Source organism: Neomonachus schauinslandi, chromosome 5, assembly GCF_002201575.2.
Source record: "Neomonachus schauinslandi chromosome 5, ASM220157v2, whole genome shotgun sequence".
Classification (NCBI taxonomy): domain Eukaryota; kingdom Metazoa; phylum Chordata; class Mammalia; order Carnivora; family Phocidae; genus Neomonachus; species Neomonachus schauinslandi.
In genome coordinates this window covers 79,504,226-79,523,093 of record NC_058407.1, presented here as the reverse complement: position 1 = coordinate 79,523,093, position 18,868 = coordinate 79,504,226, and the positions used below count along the sequence as shown (strand labels likewise).

Below are 18,868 nucleotides of genomic sequence, written 5' to 3'. Positions count from 1 at the left end.
ACCCATTAATGAATCACATCCCACAGTTTGATAAACTATGAGATTATCCTTCATAAGGGAGGAGTTAAGTGTTAATTTGAATAGATTGTAACCAGACGTCTTAAAGGTTAGCACCCACATTGACTTATTCTCTCTTTATTCTCTTCTGTCTCAATTTATGTGACAAAGTAGATATGGGAATTTGGGATCTTTCCTGGGATCTACCCCTCACATTCTCCAGCAGACCCATCTGAGTCAACAAGTTCCAAGAATTAAATTCATTTGAGGAAGTCGGAGGCCCCACGAAGGCCTTGGACCTAAGCTCTCTTCTCCAGCTAAGCTTTACCAGAGAGCTCTGCACAGTAATACAGGGCCCCTTGCATAGCTATTAATAAAGTTGGATTCTAACTTTATTAGACATCCCTGCAAATAAAACCCTTGGTTCTTCACAGAGTTAGGGAAGGAGTAGGAAAAGCACTAGAGCAGAAAACAGACATTCTTGAGTCACTGGCCATACTACAATCATAATAGCACAAAAATCTCTTCTCTAACCACAAAAGTATGTGACATCTTTTTTTTCCATCTGAGTGTAGTATCTGTAATATGTTCCTACTATTATATTGCTCTGTTTCTCTCCTTTTCGGTACCTGGTGTTGCAACAGATTTGCTTTTAGCACATGTTCAGCTCAGGCCAATATTTTCTTGGCATTGTGAGTCACTCTATGTCATCTTTACATAGACCTACATCTTTAAGTTCTCGACCGGTGAAATCCAACATAACTTTTTCTGCAATAATTGAGACATTATCTGTGCTATCAAATTTGTTGGCCACTAGCCACATATGGCTATTAAGCACTTAAAATGTGGCAAATGTGATAGGAACTGAATATTTTCTTTATATATTTTTATTAATTTAAATTTTAACTTAAAAAGCTATGTGTAGCTAGTAACTACCATACTGACAGCCTAATTCTTAACATTGAAGCAGCAAACTTTTTTTCTAAAGAGCCAAAGAATAAACATTTTGGGCTTTGTAGGCCACAAAATCTCTGTGGCAACTAGATGACAATACTATAATAGCCACAGACAACATGTGAATCAAAGTGTGTAGCTGTGTTTCAATAAAACTTTATTCGCAAAAATCATCAAAAGGACCAATTTACCCCGAAGGCCAGCGTTCGCCAGCCCCTGTCCTAGACTATCAAGTCTCTGGGACATATCTATAGTATCATATTAATTTCCTGGACTTACAATTTTCGATTACTACCCGCTTTTTAATTCACATTCTATGCACTGATATACACTCACAGGAGGTAAAGGATATTTCTCAAAGGCCCTATTACTAGTGAATATCTCTACTTAATTTTTTTTTTCTAATGGCTTCCATGGTTATCAGTTTTGCAGATACACTGGACCTCTTCACTTAAAAATTCTAATCAGAAGACTGGCAAGTGTCCAGATGAACACATTCTTCCTAGTCCCTATAGGACATAGTGGGTCTAGAGCCAAGAATCCATGATTCTGGCTATAATACAGAAACCCTGCCTATTCTTCAAAATGATTCCTGCAGTCAGTTCTTCTCATCCCATATCTTGTTTTCTCTCCACAAATCCCAGCTTTAACTGGTAAAAGGAAGGAACACACTTCTTGTGTCCCCCAGTCCTTCCATTTTTACCTCAAGTGCATCACAGTCAATGGAGGGGGTTTTAGCAATATCCTCAACCATGTAGGAATTAGCTGTGATAGATATGGTCAAGGGGTTAGCAAGTACCTCTGACTGGCCATCTTGAATGAATCACTCAATGAGTGCCCTCACATTAAGACATGGCTCTTTTTTTCTGGAGCTAGTTACACTTTCTCTCACAACTTGCAGATCTTCTGAGGGAAATAAGTAGATGAGAGGCTGCAGATGAGGATGATCAAGGCGGCAGAGGCTGTGTGGAGACGTCATAGCTCTTCATCTAAAGCATGCCTCAGCCTTCCCACCACTAAAATGAGGCTGAGTCCTCAATCTCACAGAGTGTTGGTGCAGATAGATTCAAGAGGTAAGCACATGGAGGACAATAACACACACAGCAAGACCTCAGTAAATGCTAGTTTCCCCTTCTTTCCATTATGTTAATGAAAATAAGTGACTTTAAACAAGAATCTTTTTGAAGGTCACACCACAAACTGTGTGTGGGATTAGAGAGGAATAGAGAGGAATGAGAACTTATTTCATGTGATATTTTGTGCCCAATAATGACGTTTTATTTTCAGTAAACTTTAGTAAAATATAACTTGACCTTCACCAAAATAAAATTTCAATTGACTCAAATTAATGATTTTGAAAGTGTATTTTAACATGGATTTTAGATCTTTCACATATTCTGTGGACTGTCATGTACCAGCAGAGTAAAAAGCAGAAATGTATTAGAGGCCATCTCGGCTTGGTAACACTAGCAGAATCTCAGATTGTACCCACTTACTTGGACATGAAAGCACCACATCTTATTCTTGCATCACTCCCCTCGGGGAACAGTAGTTCTGGACTGTACAACACATCAACCAACACTGAGAATTCAGCCTGCATCATCGGGCTGAACTGTTGTTCCAATGAGGCCACTACATCCTAAGGAATAAAGCACAAGGGAACCCACATGAAGACCTAAGTCAGATTTCATCATTTGAAGATATGACAGGTCTAAGAATACTAACCAGAAATAAGACGTGGGAATTTCAGAGATGTACCCTACCTTCCTGTGGCATCAAAGGTCTGTGCTTAAAGTATAGTCTGGTTGTCTGTATGAATATTGCTTTGGTCACCTTTTTCATTTATAAGATAAGAGAGGGGTGGGTAGGTATATGATTTCTAAGGATATTTATACAAGGTGAAAAGTGAGTAAAGCCACTGTTACAAGCCCTGCAGTATCTAGGATTTTAATGGAGACACGATAGGTATTCAGCAAATCAGAATAAATTGGGGTATGCTTGAGGAACAGCTTAAAGATTCCATATGTATTTCTGGTCATCTGGAACTAACCGTATCTTCCACTGGAGAAATTCCTCGATATATTCTTTGAAGGAGTATTAGCACTTCACAAGGGTTCGATGACATTTAATACTATTTCAAATTACATCTTTTTGATAGACATTATTGGTCACCTACCCAACAGCCTTTCTCCATCCTTCTCCTTACTAATAGGATCCCCATGTTGTTTCTCAATTAGGCAACAACATCCTCAGGGTATAAGCCCCCTCAGGTTGGGGTCACGGTTGATTACTTTAAGCCAGTCATGGTCATTCCAGTTCCCTTGCCAGTGATTAGTCTAGACATGATTATGTGACACCGTCCTAGCTAATAGGACATTGGTTGACGTTAGCTGAGCAGGCAGTGGTGTGTGTTAGGGGAGGCAGGGGTGGACTCTTGAAACTACCTGTGGCTCTCAAGACAGCTTAAGCATGTGAACCCAAAATGGGAGGCAGCCCCCATATGACTTTTGGAGACCAGCCTTAGGCTGAAAGCCAATAGACCAACAGTGTTAGGGCCCTGCTCTCTTGAGCTACTAAATTAACCAATTTGAGAAGAGCCCCAACTCCAGATTCCTTGCTATGTGAAATGACATGTCTTTAATTGTTTAAGCCACTTTTCATTAAAATTGTGTTAATTATAGCTGAAGCATTCTCACTGACATGTTTCTAAAATGGTCTGTGGGCAATGACAATTTACTGAACATTCTTTAATGACTAAAGCATTCCCTTTTTGTTTTTAAAATAACTATGTTAAAAGACCAAAAAAAATCTTCTCACCTAAAGCAATATTTTATTCACTCATACCTATGACGTATTTTGTTCAGCAGAAAACTGATTGCCAATCGCTTATTGTTACTTTCAGCTACAGCAACACAGATGGGGTACCACCACCTCTCTTGATTTCTTATGGCTAGATTTCAGAGTTAACTCCTGTTTAACCCTTTCTTCCCTTTTCAGCAAAAGTGGTGATTTCTACTTCAACTATTCTAATAAGCTGAGAAATTTCTGATGACAGTTAAAAGAGACTAGCAGGAAGGCAATAATGCAAATTGGAAACTAGATACTCTATAATGTGGGACGAGAATATGCTTATCAAATTTATGACCATATTTAATAAAATGTATCTATTTTTTCAGATTACCTATGTTCATTTCATTTACTAAACAAATTATGTTCAGGCTCCTATGATGTGAATTCTGTCTTCAGCTTTTATTTTGATCACAGGCCAATTATGTAATCTCTAACTTGTTATTTCCCCATGTGAAAAGTCAGGATAATGATACACTCACATGGGTTTGCTGTGAGGATTAAAGGTAAGTACACAGGACAGCCTCTAACACATACTGGCCATTTATTATTCCTCAATAAATGTTTGTAATCATTACTGTTGAGTAACAGTTAGTTGCAATCATCACCCTATTAACAAATCCAGTGGTTACTTTGCTGCCTTCATCTTACCCAACCACCGCTAAGCATTTTACACACTTGTTTCTATTCTGTCAAACCCTTCCTGCTCTGCTCTTGGCTTTCGTAACATCATACTTTCTCTATTTTCCACCTATGTCCTGACCATTCCTTCGCCAACTCCCAGTAGCTCCTGGTCCTTTCTTGTGAGAAATCTCATTCAAGTCCATGGTTTTAATATTATATATATGCTGGAACATTCCACATTTATATTTCCTGCATGGACATCTTTCCAAACCACTCTGGACTCATATATCCAACTGCCTGTTTGACATACCCACATGGATATCTAAATAGACATCTCAAACTTAAAATCTCACACACAGAATTCCTAATTACAATTCTCCATTCTTCCCTATCTTAGCAAATGATTCAATCATATCATATCCTCTATTCTCCTTTCCAACCCCCCACAACTCATCCACTCATCTACCAAGTCCTGTTGGCCCTACAACCAAATATATACAAAATTCATCTCCTTCTCTTCACTACAATTGCTACCCCGAGAAGCCAAGCTGCCATCATCTTTTGCCTGAATTAATGCAAAAGAGTCACTGCTTCTATGTCTGGACCCTATAATCCACTCATCACTCAAAATCCAGTGACCTTTTAAAAAGCAAACCAAGTCATGATTATCCTCTACTGAAAATCTCCAATGAGTTGCCATCTCACTTAGAATAAAATCCAAATGCCTTACCATGCAAGTCTCTACATGATCTGGCTCCTACTTTCATAATCCTCTCCTCCTTTGCTCACTATACTCTTACCCCAATGGGCTTCTCTTGGCTCCTCAAACCCACCAGCTTCATTCCTGCTTAAGTACCTTTGCATTTACTATTCCCTCCTAATAAAAATCTCTGTCCTCAAATCTTTGAATAGATTATTCCTCTCCCTTATTCAGGTCTCAACTCAAATGTCACCTCAACAGAGGTGTCTACTATAAGATCATTCTCCCAGTATGTCTTCACCATGTCGTTACCGTGCTTTATTTTATTCATAGTAGTTTTAATTACCTAACATTATATCATTCATCTAATGGGTGAGAATGTATGTTCCATGAGAGCATAGGGCTCACAGCTCTATTTCTAGCACACAGTAGCTGGCATTGAGTTTTTCACTAAAGACGTATTTATTTAATGAGTGAAACAACGCATGTCCTCTCTATACGCTGGCTAACACTTCTATCCATCTCTCCTCTGAAATGTTCTACTCTTTTTGCTCTCATAAACCTGACTCCTCTTCTTTGTGACCCTACCATTTGTATCTCTTATTAAGCCATTCTGCCATTCCTGGCCTCTTACAAGATGTTCTTTGTTTTTCCTATCACTATATTCTCCCTTTTAGCAACACCATCCACTGTCCTTGCTCCAAATAATATCTCCAAATATAGACTTAACTTCCAATACATTTAATAGCCTGTTAATGTGATTCAGCATATTAGCAATGACCATGGACAACCTCCTTCTACTGTAGTCTCTCCTTCTCTCCTACAATAAAACATCTTAATAATAGCACCTAGTCTCCAATCATCAGTGCCTCTCTCCACCCAAGGCAGGTCTGTTGACCCTGCCTTCATTATTGATATAAGCCCTGTTTCTTCAATTCATTCATACTGCCACCTGGCTGAGATATTTAGTGATTCTTTTCTTTCTTTTCTTTCTTTTTTTTTAGAGAGAATAGGTGGGGAGGGGCAGAGGGAGAGAAAATCTTAAGCAGGCTCCACACCCAGCACAGGGCTCAATCTCAAAACCCTGAGATCATGACCTGAGTGGAAATCAGGGGTCAGATGCTTAACTGACTGAGCCACCGATGTACCCCAGATATTTAGTGATTCTTAACTAGTCTGTTCTCTTCTAGTCTCTTCCTGATAACTCTTTCCGGCAAACCAATAACTGTTTAATAACTTATAATGACATTTTCACCCAAATTTTCAATGACTTATAACCTTCAAGTTTTTCATACTGAGTCTAACTTGTCTTTTTAATCACACATAACACTCAGCTATTAAAATTCTGAACCTCCACCAATTATTCTACATGTAACCTCTTGCAATATTTATTCCAGTTCATGTTTTGACTATTCTCCAAGCCAAACAATTTCCTCAAACCATACCCTAATTCACTCCATGAAATTGTCTACAATTATGTGGGTGGGAAGATTTCTGTTATGGGTTGAATTGTGTCTCCCTAACAAAACTCATATGTTGAAGTACTTCAGAATGTGACTATATGTGTAGATAGGGCCTTTAAAGACATAATTAAGGTAAAATGAATTCATATGGGCAGCTCTCATCCAATATGACTGGTGTCCTTATAAGAAGAGGCAATAAGGATACAGACACACATGTGTACAGAGGAAGGACCATATGAGGACACAGTGACAAGGTAGCCACCTGCAAGCCAAGGAGAGGGATCTTGGGCTTCTATCTCCAGAACTTTGATAAAATAATTTGCTATTGGTTAAACCATGTAGTCTATGGTATTTTGTGATGGCAGCCTGAGCAGACAAATACAATGTCTCTCTTTACTTGATGTCCCAGAATCCAGGCCAAACACAGGATTGGGATACTATGCAAATAATGGTGCTTACACCATTTTCACCAAAAGAGTATAAGAGAATACTGAGAGATAAACTGAAGCAAGGTTATGAATATTTAATTTATTACATGAGAATTTATGGTAACTTATTTTTCCAAGTATTTTTTAAATTTTTTATTGTTATGTTAATCCCCATACATTACATCATTAGTTTTAGATGTAGTGTTCCATGATTCATTGTTTGTGCATAACACCCAGTGCTCCATGCAGAATGTGCCCTCCTCAATACCCATCACCAGGCTAACTCATCCTCCCACCCCCCTCCCCTCTAGAACCCTCAGTTTGTTTTTCAGAGCCCATCATCTCTCATGGTTCGTCTACCCCTCCGATTTCCCCCCCTTCATTCTTCCCCTCCTGCTATCTTCTTTTTTTTTTTTTCTTAACATATATTGCATTATTTGTTTCAGAGGTACAGATCTGAGATTCAACAGTCTTGCACAATTCACAGCACTTACCAGAGCACATACCCTTCCCAGTGTCTATCACCCAGTCACCCCGTCCCTCCCACCCCACGCCCCACTCCAGCAACCCTCAGTTTGTTTCCTGAGATTAAGAATTCCTCATATCAGTGAGGTCATATGATACATGTCTTTCTCTGTTTGACTTATTTCGCTCAACATAATACCCTCCAGTTCCATCCATGTTGTTGCAAATGGCAAGATCTCATTCCTTTTGATAGCTGCATAATATTCCATTGTATATATATACCACATCTTCTTTATCCATTCATCTGTTGATAGACATCTTGGCTCTTTCCACAGTTTGGCTATTGTGGACATTGCTGCTATAAACATCGGGGTGCACGTACCCTTTTGGATCCCTACTTTTGTATCTTTGGGGTAAATACCCAGTAGTGCAATTGCTGGATCATATGGTAGCTCTATTTTCAACTTTTTGAGGAACCTCCATACTGTTTTCCAGAGTGGCTGCACCAGCTTGCATTCCCACCAACAGTGTAGGAGGGTTCCCCTTCCTCTGCATCCCCGCCAACATCTGTCATTTTCTGACTTGTTAATTTTACCCATTCTGACTGGTGTGAGGCGGTATCTCATTGAGGTTTTGATTTGGATTTCCCTGATGCCGAGAGATGGGGAGCACTTTTTCATGTGTCTGCTGGCCATCTGGATGTCTTCTTTGGAGAAATGTCTGTTCATGTCTTCTGCCCATTTCTTGATTGGATTCTTTGTTCTTTGGGTGTTGAGTTTGATAAGTTCTTTATAGATTTTTGGATACTAGCCCTTTATCTGATATGTCATTTGCAAATATCTTCTCCCATTCTGTCAGTTCTCTTTTGGTTTTGTTGACTGTTTCCTTTGCTTTGCAAAAGCTTTTTATCTTGATGAAGTCCCAATAGTTCATTTTTGCCCTTGCTTCCCTTGCCTTTGGTGATGTTTCTAGGAAGAAGTTGCTGTGGCTGAGGTCGAAGAGGTTGCTAGCTGTGTTCTCCTTTAGGATTTTGATGGATTCCTGTCTCACATTAAGGTCTTTCAACCATTTGGAGTCTATTTTTGTGTGTGGTGTAAGGAAATGGTCCAGTTTCATTCTTCTGCATGTGGCTATCCAATTTTCCCAGCACCTATTTTTCCAAGTTTTATTGAGTATTATTTTGATATTAAGACCCATTTGATATTAAGACCCATTGATATTAAGACCCAGTATGTATTAGATAATACATAATCACTAAAAATAACAACTTTTACCTGGAAGCCATGCTTTTAAAAAGAGTAATATTGGTAGGGAATTGTAAAGTAAAGCCTGGTCCCCAAATAGAACTTGATGTTTTTAACCATATTCTATTTGTGTTACTACGTATATTAAAAATTATAATTTAGAAAATGGTAAGCCATTGCATACTCATTGTACCTGTAACTTTTCAATAATATTTCTATAATCCCAAGCAGGCCCTCCAAGAGCCTCCTTGAAGCGTGGTCCAGAGCGAGCGGATAGTCTCCAACCCATGGCTGCTCTCTGCACCATATTGGAATGGCTCTTCAGGAAAAGGGTATTAACTTGGCTGTCCAAATCCACTGGAATGGCAATCCCACGATTCTTTGCTGAAAAAGAAAGAAAATATTTTTCTCTTACTATGACTACAGCTTCTTACACATTACTGAAATAATCTTATAAACAGAAAAAAGAAAAAAGAAAAACCATAACTTCTGTGATGTAATGACCAGTATGGTGACTATACTTAACAATACTGTATCATCTATTTGAAATTTGCTAAGAGAATAAATATTAAAAGTTCTCACCACAAGAAAAAAATTGTAACTATGTGAGGTGATGGATGTTAACTAAATTTATTGTGGTAATCATTTTGCTATATATGCATATATCAAGTTATTATGTTGTACACCTTAAATTAATACAATGTTATATGTCACTTATATCTCAATAAAACAGAAAAAAATCAAATCTTTAAACTCTGCCATTAATTGTTTTCTATAACTACAAAAGCTTTTAACCTGAAAGCATTTCAATTCTTAAGACCAATTATTAAAGTGAGCTCATTAAACATTCAAGACCTTATTTGATTCTTGATGATTAATGTTTGAAATTCACTTCATACAGCATCAATATAGAAAACAGTGTAAAACAGCCATGTGAATTTGTGTTTTCCCAGCTGCCAAGAAAAATAAGAAAGCAGACAGAAAACACATGATAAAATCCTGCCTGTTAATTAGTATAATTGATGTGTATGTGTGTATGCACACACATGTGCACACACAAAATTTCAGGTAGCAAAACAGATGAGAGAGGTAATAAAAACTTGAATAGTATAAAAAATCTGTATTTGAAGAGGGCACATTGTACATGTCCTTCTTCCCCAAATTCACTGAAACATATATTTTATCAGACTTACATCATAATACTGAAAAAATGAGAATGCTTGCCATAAGGAAAACAAAAACATTGAGGCATTTTTGCAAGCAGAATGAAGACAGGATTAGTCTATCAGAGAAGGAAGAGGACAGACATTGCTCTATAAGAGATAAGAGTTAGAAAACATCTTCCTTAGAAGAGAGTCAACCAACACCAAGAGTGGTAATGGGGGGTAGGGGAATTATCTGGGCAACTCATTAAAGAACAGCATGTGCATAGCTGGGAAGTTAAGATCCTCCCCGCTCTGACTAGCATAAACAGAGCAATTAGCAACAGCAGTTTTTATCCAGAGGATAAAGTTAGGGAATTATAGAAAGGAACTCTCATTGAAGTGAAATACCTACCTGGAGAGAATGCCAAATGAAGGTGTCAGGACTTGACAGAGAAGCAGAATAGAGCTTGAAGTAACTCCAGAGATCTTCATCAAATAAGAAGTAGAAGAGGGAAGAGAGAAGAAGCAGCTCCAGCAGAAAGAAAAAATATTCAAGACTCTAACCCCGGAGCAAAGCTCTCATATTATAACACTTGCTAGTATTCTCAGCTGGTCTTCTGCTTCACACACACACACATACCCCAAAGGAAAGCCTGTATATCATTTATTCAGCCCCTCACCCAGAACTCTGGGTCAGATCTGTCATTTATACAAGAATGCTAGTAGAGAAACAGACCCTCAAAACTGCTGTGGATCCAATGCAGTCATTACAGACCTTTATAACTATGAACACACCACCAAGAATCATAGGGGAAACTAAAAGCATTAAGAATAACTGGCCCCAGTGAAAACAGAAATGATTCAGGGAAGAACAGAAAATATTTAAATAATCTGATTATCATCCTCAGAAAATGTGGGTATATACTACTCCCCCAAACTCCCCCAAAATCAGAAAAAGAAAGAAATTTTGGAAATTAAAATATAATTACACAAATAAACATTTCAAAATGGCTGAAAAAGAAAAGGATAAGAATAAAGACCAAGCTGATAATCTGGGAAAGTCAAAGAATCTTCTAGAACATAAAGCATAAAACATCAAAAAGGAGTATAAAAGAGAGAGAATATGAAAGAGAAAGAGTCATCCAGGAAGTCAAATATCTAAAATATATAAGTTTCAGAAAGAAAGATCAGAGACAATGGAAGGGAAGAAATTATTAAGAAAATAATAAACAACAATTTACTTGATCTGAAGAAAAATGTATGTCTTCAAACTGAAAGGACCTACTGTGTATAAAACAGGATTAAATAAGCATATTGACCATAGTCTGGTAAAAACAGACAATGCTATCATGGATTGAGTCGTGCCACCAAAAATATATGTTCAAGTCTAAATCATAGATATCTGTGAATGTGACCTTATTTGGAAATACGGTCTTTGCAAATGTATTCAAGTTAAGATGAGGTCATACTAAATTAGGGTGGGCCCTAATCCAATACAACTGGTGTCCTTATAAGAAAGGGGAAAGAGAAGCAGAGACACACAGAGGGAAGAACACCATGTGAAGATCAAGGCAGAGACAGGATTTACTCAGCTTCAAGTCAAGGAATGCCAAGGACTGCCAGCAAACACCGGAAGTGAAGAGAAAGGCATGGGGTCTCAGAGAGTATGGGGCCACTGACACCTTGATTACAGACTTCTAGCCTCCAAAATTGTGAAGTAGAAAATTTCTATTATTGTAAGCCACCTCGTTCAGGAAATTTGTTATGGTTGCCCTACAAAACTAATAGAAATGCCAACACCCAAGAGAAAAAGTAGGATTCCTACAGAAAAGAGACAGGCACCAAACTTCTCACCATCAATACTGTATGCTAGAATCTGTAGAATAATATGTTCAAGAACTAATGGACAACAAATTTTGAAATTAGGAGTTTATACCCATCTAAACTGAAGATCACAAGTGATACCTGAATAAAAACATTTCAGAACATGTAAATCTGAGAATTTTTTCTGTAAACCCACTATGAAAATCACACACACACACACAAAAAGAGAGAGAGAGAGAAAGGAATCCAAGAAAATGTCAATGTGAATACAAGAAATCATGGCAACTGAGTATGAACCTGAAGAAGAGAATAAAGCAAGACACACATGAAGGAAGATCCATTAGACGTTCCTGGTTAGGAAATTAGAAAAGTCTCAATATCATCACACTACATCTTTGTCTCTAATGGTTATAGAGCGAAAAATATTTACTTATCATAATATGGTAAGCTCTGATCACTGATTTTTAAATTTTTTAAATTTTATTATGTTATGTTAACTACCAAACATTACATCATTAGTTTTTGATGTAGTGTTCCATGATTCATTGTTTACATAAAACACTCAGTGCTCCATTCAGTACGTACCCTCTTTAATACCCATCACCAGGCTAACCCATCCCACCACTCCCCTCCCCTCTAGAACCCTCAGTTTGTTTCTCAGAATCCATAGTCTCTCACGGTTCATCTCCCCCTCCGATTTCCCCCCCTTCATTTTTCCCTTCCTATATCTTCTTTTTTTTTTTTAACATATAATGTATTATTTGTTTCAGAGGTATAGGTCTGTGATTCAACAGTCTTACACAATTCACAGCGCTCACCATAGCACATACCCTCCCCAATGTCTATCACCCAGCCACCCCATCCCTCCCACCTCCCACCACTCCAGCAACCCTCAGTTTGTTTCCTGAGATTAAGAAGTCCTAATATCAGTACGATCATATGACACATGTCTTTCTCTGATTGACTTATTTCGCTTAGCATAATACCCTCTAGTTCCACTCACGTCATTGCAAATGGCAAGATTTCGGGTTTTTTATTTTTTTGATGACTGCATAATATTCCAATGTGTGTGTGTGTGTGTGTATAGATATATATATACACACATATATATATATACTTATCATAATATGGTAAGTATATATATATATATCACATCATTTAGGTCTTTCAACCATTTTGAGTCTATTTTTGTGTATGGTGTAAGGAAATGGTCCAGTTTCATTCTTCTGCATGTGGCTGTCCAATTTTCCCAACACCATTTGTTGAAGAGACGGTCTTTTTTCCATTGGACATTCTTACCTGCTTTGTCAAATATCAGTTGACCATAGAGTTGAGGGTCCATTTCTGGGCTCTCTATTCTGTTCCACTGATCTATGTGTCTGTTTTTGTGCCAGGACGATACTGTCCTGATGATTACATCTTTGTAGTAGAGCTTGAAGTCCGGAATTGCGATGCCGCCAGCTTTGCTTTTCTTTTTCAAAATTCCTCTGGCTATTCGGGGTCTTTTCAGGTTCCATACAAATTTTAGGATTATTTGTTCCATTTCTTTGAAAAAAGTTGATGGTATTTTGATAGGGATTGCATTAAATGTGTAGATTGCTCTAGGTAGCATTGACATCTTCACAATATTTGTTCTTCCAATCCATGAGCATGGAACGTTTTTCTATTTCTTTGTGTCTTCAATTTCTTTCATGAGTATTTTACAGTTTTCTGAGTACAGATCCTTTGCCTCTTTGGTTAGATTTATTCCTAGGTATCTTATGGTTTGGGGTGCAATTGTAAATGGGATCAAATCCTTAATTTCTCTTTCTTCTGTCTTGTTGTTGGTGTATAGGAATGTCGTTGATTTCTGTGCATTGATTTTATATCCTGCCACTTTACTGAATTCCTGTATGAGTTCTAGCAGTTTTGGGGTGGAGTCTTTTGGGTTTTCCACATAAAGTATCATATCATCTGCAAAGAGTGAGAGTTTGACTTCTTCTTTGCCAATTCGGATGCCTTTTATTTCTTTTTGTTGTCTGCTGTGGCTAGGACTTCTAATACTATGTTGAATAGCATTGGTGATAGTGGACATCCCTGCCATGTTCCTGACTTTAGGAGGAAAACTCTCAGTTTTTCCCCATTGAGAATGATATTTGCTGTGGGTTTTTCATAGATGGCTTTCATGATATTGAGGTATATCCCTCTATCCCTATACTCTGAAGAGTTTTACTCAAGAAAGGATGCTGTACTTTGTCAAATGCGTTTTCTGCAACTATTGAGAAGATCATATGGTTCTTGTTCTTTCTTCTATTAATGTATTGTATCACATTGATTGATTTGCATATGTTGAACAAACCTTGCAGCCCAGGGATAAATCCCACTTGGTTGTGGTGAAATAATCCTTTTAATGTACTGTTGGATCCTATTGGCTAGTATTTTGGTGAGAATTTTTGCCTCCATATTCATCAAGGATATTGGTCTGTAATTCTCCTTTTTGATGAGGTCTTTGTCTAATTTTGGGATCAAGGTAATGCTGGCCTCAAAAAATGAGTTTGGAAGTTTTCCTTCCATTTCTATTTTTTGGAACAGTTTCAGAAGAATAGGTATTAATTCTTCTTGAAATGTTTGGTAGAATTCCCCTGGGAAGCCATCTGGCCCTGGGCTCTTGTTGGGAGATTTTTGATAACTGCTTCAATTTCCTTAGTGGTTATGGGTCTGTTCAGGTTTTCTATTTCTTCCTGGTTCAGTTTTGGTAGTTAATACATCTCTAGGAATGCATCCATTTCTTCCAGGTTATCTAATTTGCTGGCATAGAGTTGCTCATATGTTCTTATAATTGTTTGTATTTCTTTGGTGTTGGTTGTGATCTCTCCTCTTTCATTCATGATTTTGTTGATTTGGGTCATTTCTCTTTTCTTTTTGATAAGTCTGGCCAGGGTTTTATCAATCTTGTTAATTCTTTCAAAGAACCAGCTGCTAGTTTCGTTGATCTGTTCTACTGTTCTTTTGGTTTCTATTTCATTGATTTCTGCTCTGATCTTTACTATTTCTCTTCTCCTGCTGGGTTTAGGCTTTATTTGCTGTTCTTTCTCCAGCTCCTTTAGGTGTAGGGTTAGGTTGTGTATTTGAGACCTTTCTTGTTTCTTGAGAAAGGCCTGTATTGCTATATACTTTTCTCTTAGGACCACCATTGCTGCATCTCAAAGATTTTGAACAGTTGTGTTTTCATTTTCATTTGTTTCCATGAATTTTTTTAATTCTTCCTTAATTTCCTGGTTGACCCATTCATTCTTTAGTAGGATGCTCTTTAGCCTCCATGTATTTGAGTTCTTTCCGACTTTCCTCTTGTGATTGAGTTCTAGTTTCAAAGCATTGTGGTCTGAAAATATGCAGGGAATGATCCCAATCTTTTGGTACCTGTTGAGACCTGATTTGTGACCTAGGATGTGATCTATTCTGGAGAATGTTCCATGGGCACTAAAGAAGAATGTGTATTCCATTGCTTTGGGATGGAATATTCTGAATATGTCTGTGAAGTCCATTTTGTCCAGTGTGTCATTTAAAGTCTTTATTTCCTTGTGGATCTTTTGCTTAGATGATCTGTCCATTTCAGTCAGGGCGGTGTTAAAGTCCCCCACTATTATTGTATTGCTGTCGATGTGTTTCTTTGCTTTCGTTATTAAGTGCCTTATGTAATTGGCTGCTCCCATGTTAGGGGCATAGATATTTACAATTGTTAGATCTTCTTGTTGGATAGACCCTTTAAGTAGGATATAGTGTCCTTCCTCATCTCTTATTATAGACTTTGGTTTAAAATCTAATTTGTCTGATATAAGGATTGCCAGCTTTCTTTTGATGTCCATTAGCATGGTAAATGGTTTTCCACCCCCTCACTTTCAATCTGGCGGTGTCTTTGGGTCTAAAATGAGTCTCTTGCAGACAGCATATCGATGGGTCTTGTTCTTTTATCCAATCTGACACTCTGTGTCTTTTGATTGGGGCATTTAGCCCATTTACATTCAGGGTAACTGTTGAAAGATATGAATTTAGTGCCATTGTACTGCCTGTAAGATGACTGTTACTGTATATTGTCTGTGTTCCTTTCTGGTCTATGTTACTTTTAGGCTCTCTCTTTGCTTAGAGGACCCCTTTCAAGATTTCTTGTAGGGCTGGTTTCGTGTTTGCAAATTCTTTTAGTTTTTGTTTGTCCTGGAAGCTTTTTATCTTTCTATTTTCAATGACAGCCTAGCTGGATATAGCATTCTTAGCTGCATATTTTTCTCATTTAGCACTCTGAATATATCATGCCAGTCCTTTCTGGCCTGCCAGGTCTCTGTGGATAGGTCTGTTGCCAATCTAATGTTTCTACCCTTGTAGGTTACAGATCTCTTCTCCCGAGCTGCTTTCAGGATTTTCTCTTTGTCTCTGAGACTTGTAAGTTTTACTATTAGATGTTAGGGTGTTGATCTATTTTTCTTGATTTTGAGGGGGGTCTCTGTGCCTCCTGGATTTTGATGCCTGTTTCCTTCCCCAAATTAGGGAAGTTCTCTGCTATAATTTGCTCCAATATACCTTCTGCCCCTCTCTCTTTCTTCTTCTTCTGGGATCCCAATTATTCTAATATTGTTTTGTCTTATGGTATCACTTATTTCTCGAATTCTCCCTTCATGATCCAGTAGTTGTTTATCTCTCTTTTTCTCAGTTTCTTTATTTTCCATCCTTTGGTCTTCTATATCACTAATTCTCCCTTTGGCCTCATTTATCCTAGCAGTTAGAGCCTCCATTTTTGATTGCACCTCATTAATAGCCTTTTTGATTTCTACTTGGTTAGATTTTAGTTCTTTTATTTCTCCAGAAAGGGTTTCTCTAACAACTTCGATGCTTTTTTCAAGCCCAGCTAGTATCTTTAAAATCATGATTCTGAACTCTAGGTCTGACATTGTACTAATGTCCGTATTGAGTAGGTCCCTGGCAGTCAGTACTACCTCTTGTTCTTTGTGTTGAGGTGATTTTTTCCATCTTGTCATTTTGTCCAGAAGAGAATAGATGAATGAGAGAGCAAAATGCTAACAGGGTAACAACATCCCCAGAAAATATACTCTAAACAAATCAGAAAAGACCTGAAACCGTGGGAAAAGAAAGGGAAAGAAAGAAAAAAGAAAAAGATAAAAACAAACAAAAACAGAACAAAACAAAACAAAAAAAACAGAATATAATCAAATATGATCAGTCTGGTGCATAGATCAGTGCCACACACTAGATTTTGGGTGTATTTTGGCCTATTAGAAGAAAGTGCCTCCCAAAATTTTAAAGAAAGACTTATATGTGTACAAAATAAGGGTTGATATGATGAAGGGATGGAATATGACTGTAAAGGTGAAAAATATAAAAAATCTTATAAAAGGAATTGATAAGAAGTTGTTTGAAAAAAGAAAGAAGAGGATTTTTTAAAAAAAAAGAAAGAAAAAGGGAGAGAATGTGATCAGGCAGGAGACTAGAACAAAGCCATACACTAGAGGTTTAGGGTATATTTTGATCTGTTAGAAGAAACTGTATCTCAAAATTTTAAAGAGAAAACAACTTATGTATATATGCCAAAAATAAGGGTAACTACTATGAAGGGATAGAATATGTCTCTAAAAATGAAAAATAAAAAAGATTTTTTAAAAAGGGATTGATAAGATGTTGGTTGAAAAAGGGAAAAAGAAAAATTTAAAAAAAATAGAAAAAGAAAATTAAAATACTAACTTTGAAAGACTAAAGAATCAGGGGGAAAAAAGCCATGAATTCTATGTGCAGTATTCCCCTAGCGCTGGAGTTCTGCCGTTCTCATTGATCGGTAAACTTGGTCTTGGCCGGCTGTTGTTGCTGATCTTCTGGGGGAGGGGCCTGTTGCCGTGGTTCCCAAATGTCTTTGCCGGAGGTGGAATTGCCCCGCCCTTGCCGGGTCGGGCTAAGTAATCTGCTCCGGTTTGCTCTGGGGAGCTTTTGTTCCCTGCAAGCTTTCCGTACAGCTTTGGAGGAGGAGAGTGAAAATGGCAGCCTCCCAATCTCCACCCCAGAGGAGCCGACAACTTGGGGCCCCGCTCCTCAGTGCGCCCCCAGAGAAAAGCAGTCAGTCACTCCCATCTCCCGGTCTCTGGCCACACTCCGTGCTCACCTGGCCTGTGCCTGAGTGTTTCTATCTCTGGCACATGACCCAGTGTGGAGTCTCCAAACCCAGCAGATCCCTGCGGTGTGCTCCCGCGCCGCTCCCCCCGGGGGGGAGGGGGGGAGTCTCCCCGGATCTGCCGCTTGTTGTGTCCCTGCTGGAAGAGCAGTGGCCCGACTGTGCTGCGGATCATGGTTTATGGCAACCCCGAGCTGAGAGCCCACACCTTGGCTCCGTCTCTGCAGCCGGCTTCCTCGCTCTGATACCTGGGAGCTCTGCCGCACTCAGACACCCCTGGTCTTTCTGTGACCCCGAGGGTCCTGAGACCACACTGTCTCGTGAAGATTCCACCCCCCGCTTAGCCACTGGAGCGATGTCCCTCTGCAGAACCGACTTCTAAAAGTTCTGATTTTGTGCTCCATGGCTCTATCACTTGCCAGTAGCTGCTAAGGGAGGCCCCCTCCCCCACCGTCTATCTTCCCGAATATCTTCTCCGCACGTTCTACCTTCCAGAAAGTGGTCGCTTTTCTGTTCAGAGAGTTGCTGCTATTCTTTTCTTCGATCTCCTGTTGAGTTTGTAGGTGTTCAGAATGGTTTGATCCCTATCTAGCTGAATTCCTGGGACCAGACAAAATTTAGGTCTCCTACTCCTCCACCATCTTGCTCCTCCCCCTGAATGATCTGATTTTTTAATTTTATTATCCTATAAAAGATTTCATTGTATTTCCAAATAGAATACAAGTTTCAGAAATCATAACAACATAAAACCAATAATCTACTAAGCAATAATTAGAACACAGAGTGGGAGAGAAGAGGTCAAAATGAAGGCAATATGTTATGTTCCTTATTTTTCAGCATGGAAATACAGATATTATTTACAGCTGTTAAGTCAAAACACAGAAATGTAAGGATATTATTTAAAGTTATCATGATAGTCCCTGGAAGACTTTTTTTCAAAAAAAGATTTTATTTATTTTTTTGAGAGGAGAGAGAGAGGGAGGGAGAGAGGATGAGTAGGGGGAGGGGCAGAGGCGGAGGGAGAAG

General features: G+C 38.4%; 1 protein-coding gene across 1 annotated transcript in view; it reads right to left on the bottom strand.

Moving 5' to 3' along the window:
- The window catches only part of ITPR2 (inositol 1,4,5-trisphosphate receptor type 2), a 482,328-nt gene that overhangs the window by 215,038 nt on the left and 248,422 nt on the right, over positions 1-18,868 (bottom strand). Inside the window, exons 35-36 of the mRNA XM_044915443.1 lie at positions 8,916-9,106; positions 2,448-2,590 (exon numbers count right to left, since the gene is read on the bottom strand). Of these exons, the coding sequence (XP_044771378.1) occupies positions 2,448-2,590; positions 8,916-9,106 (334 nt within the window). The remainder of the gene's footprint in view (positions 1-2,447; positions 2,591-8,915; positions 9,107-18,868) is intronic.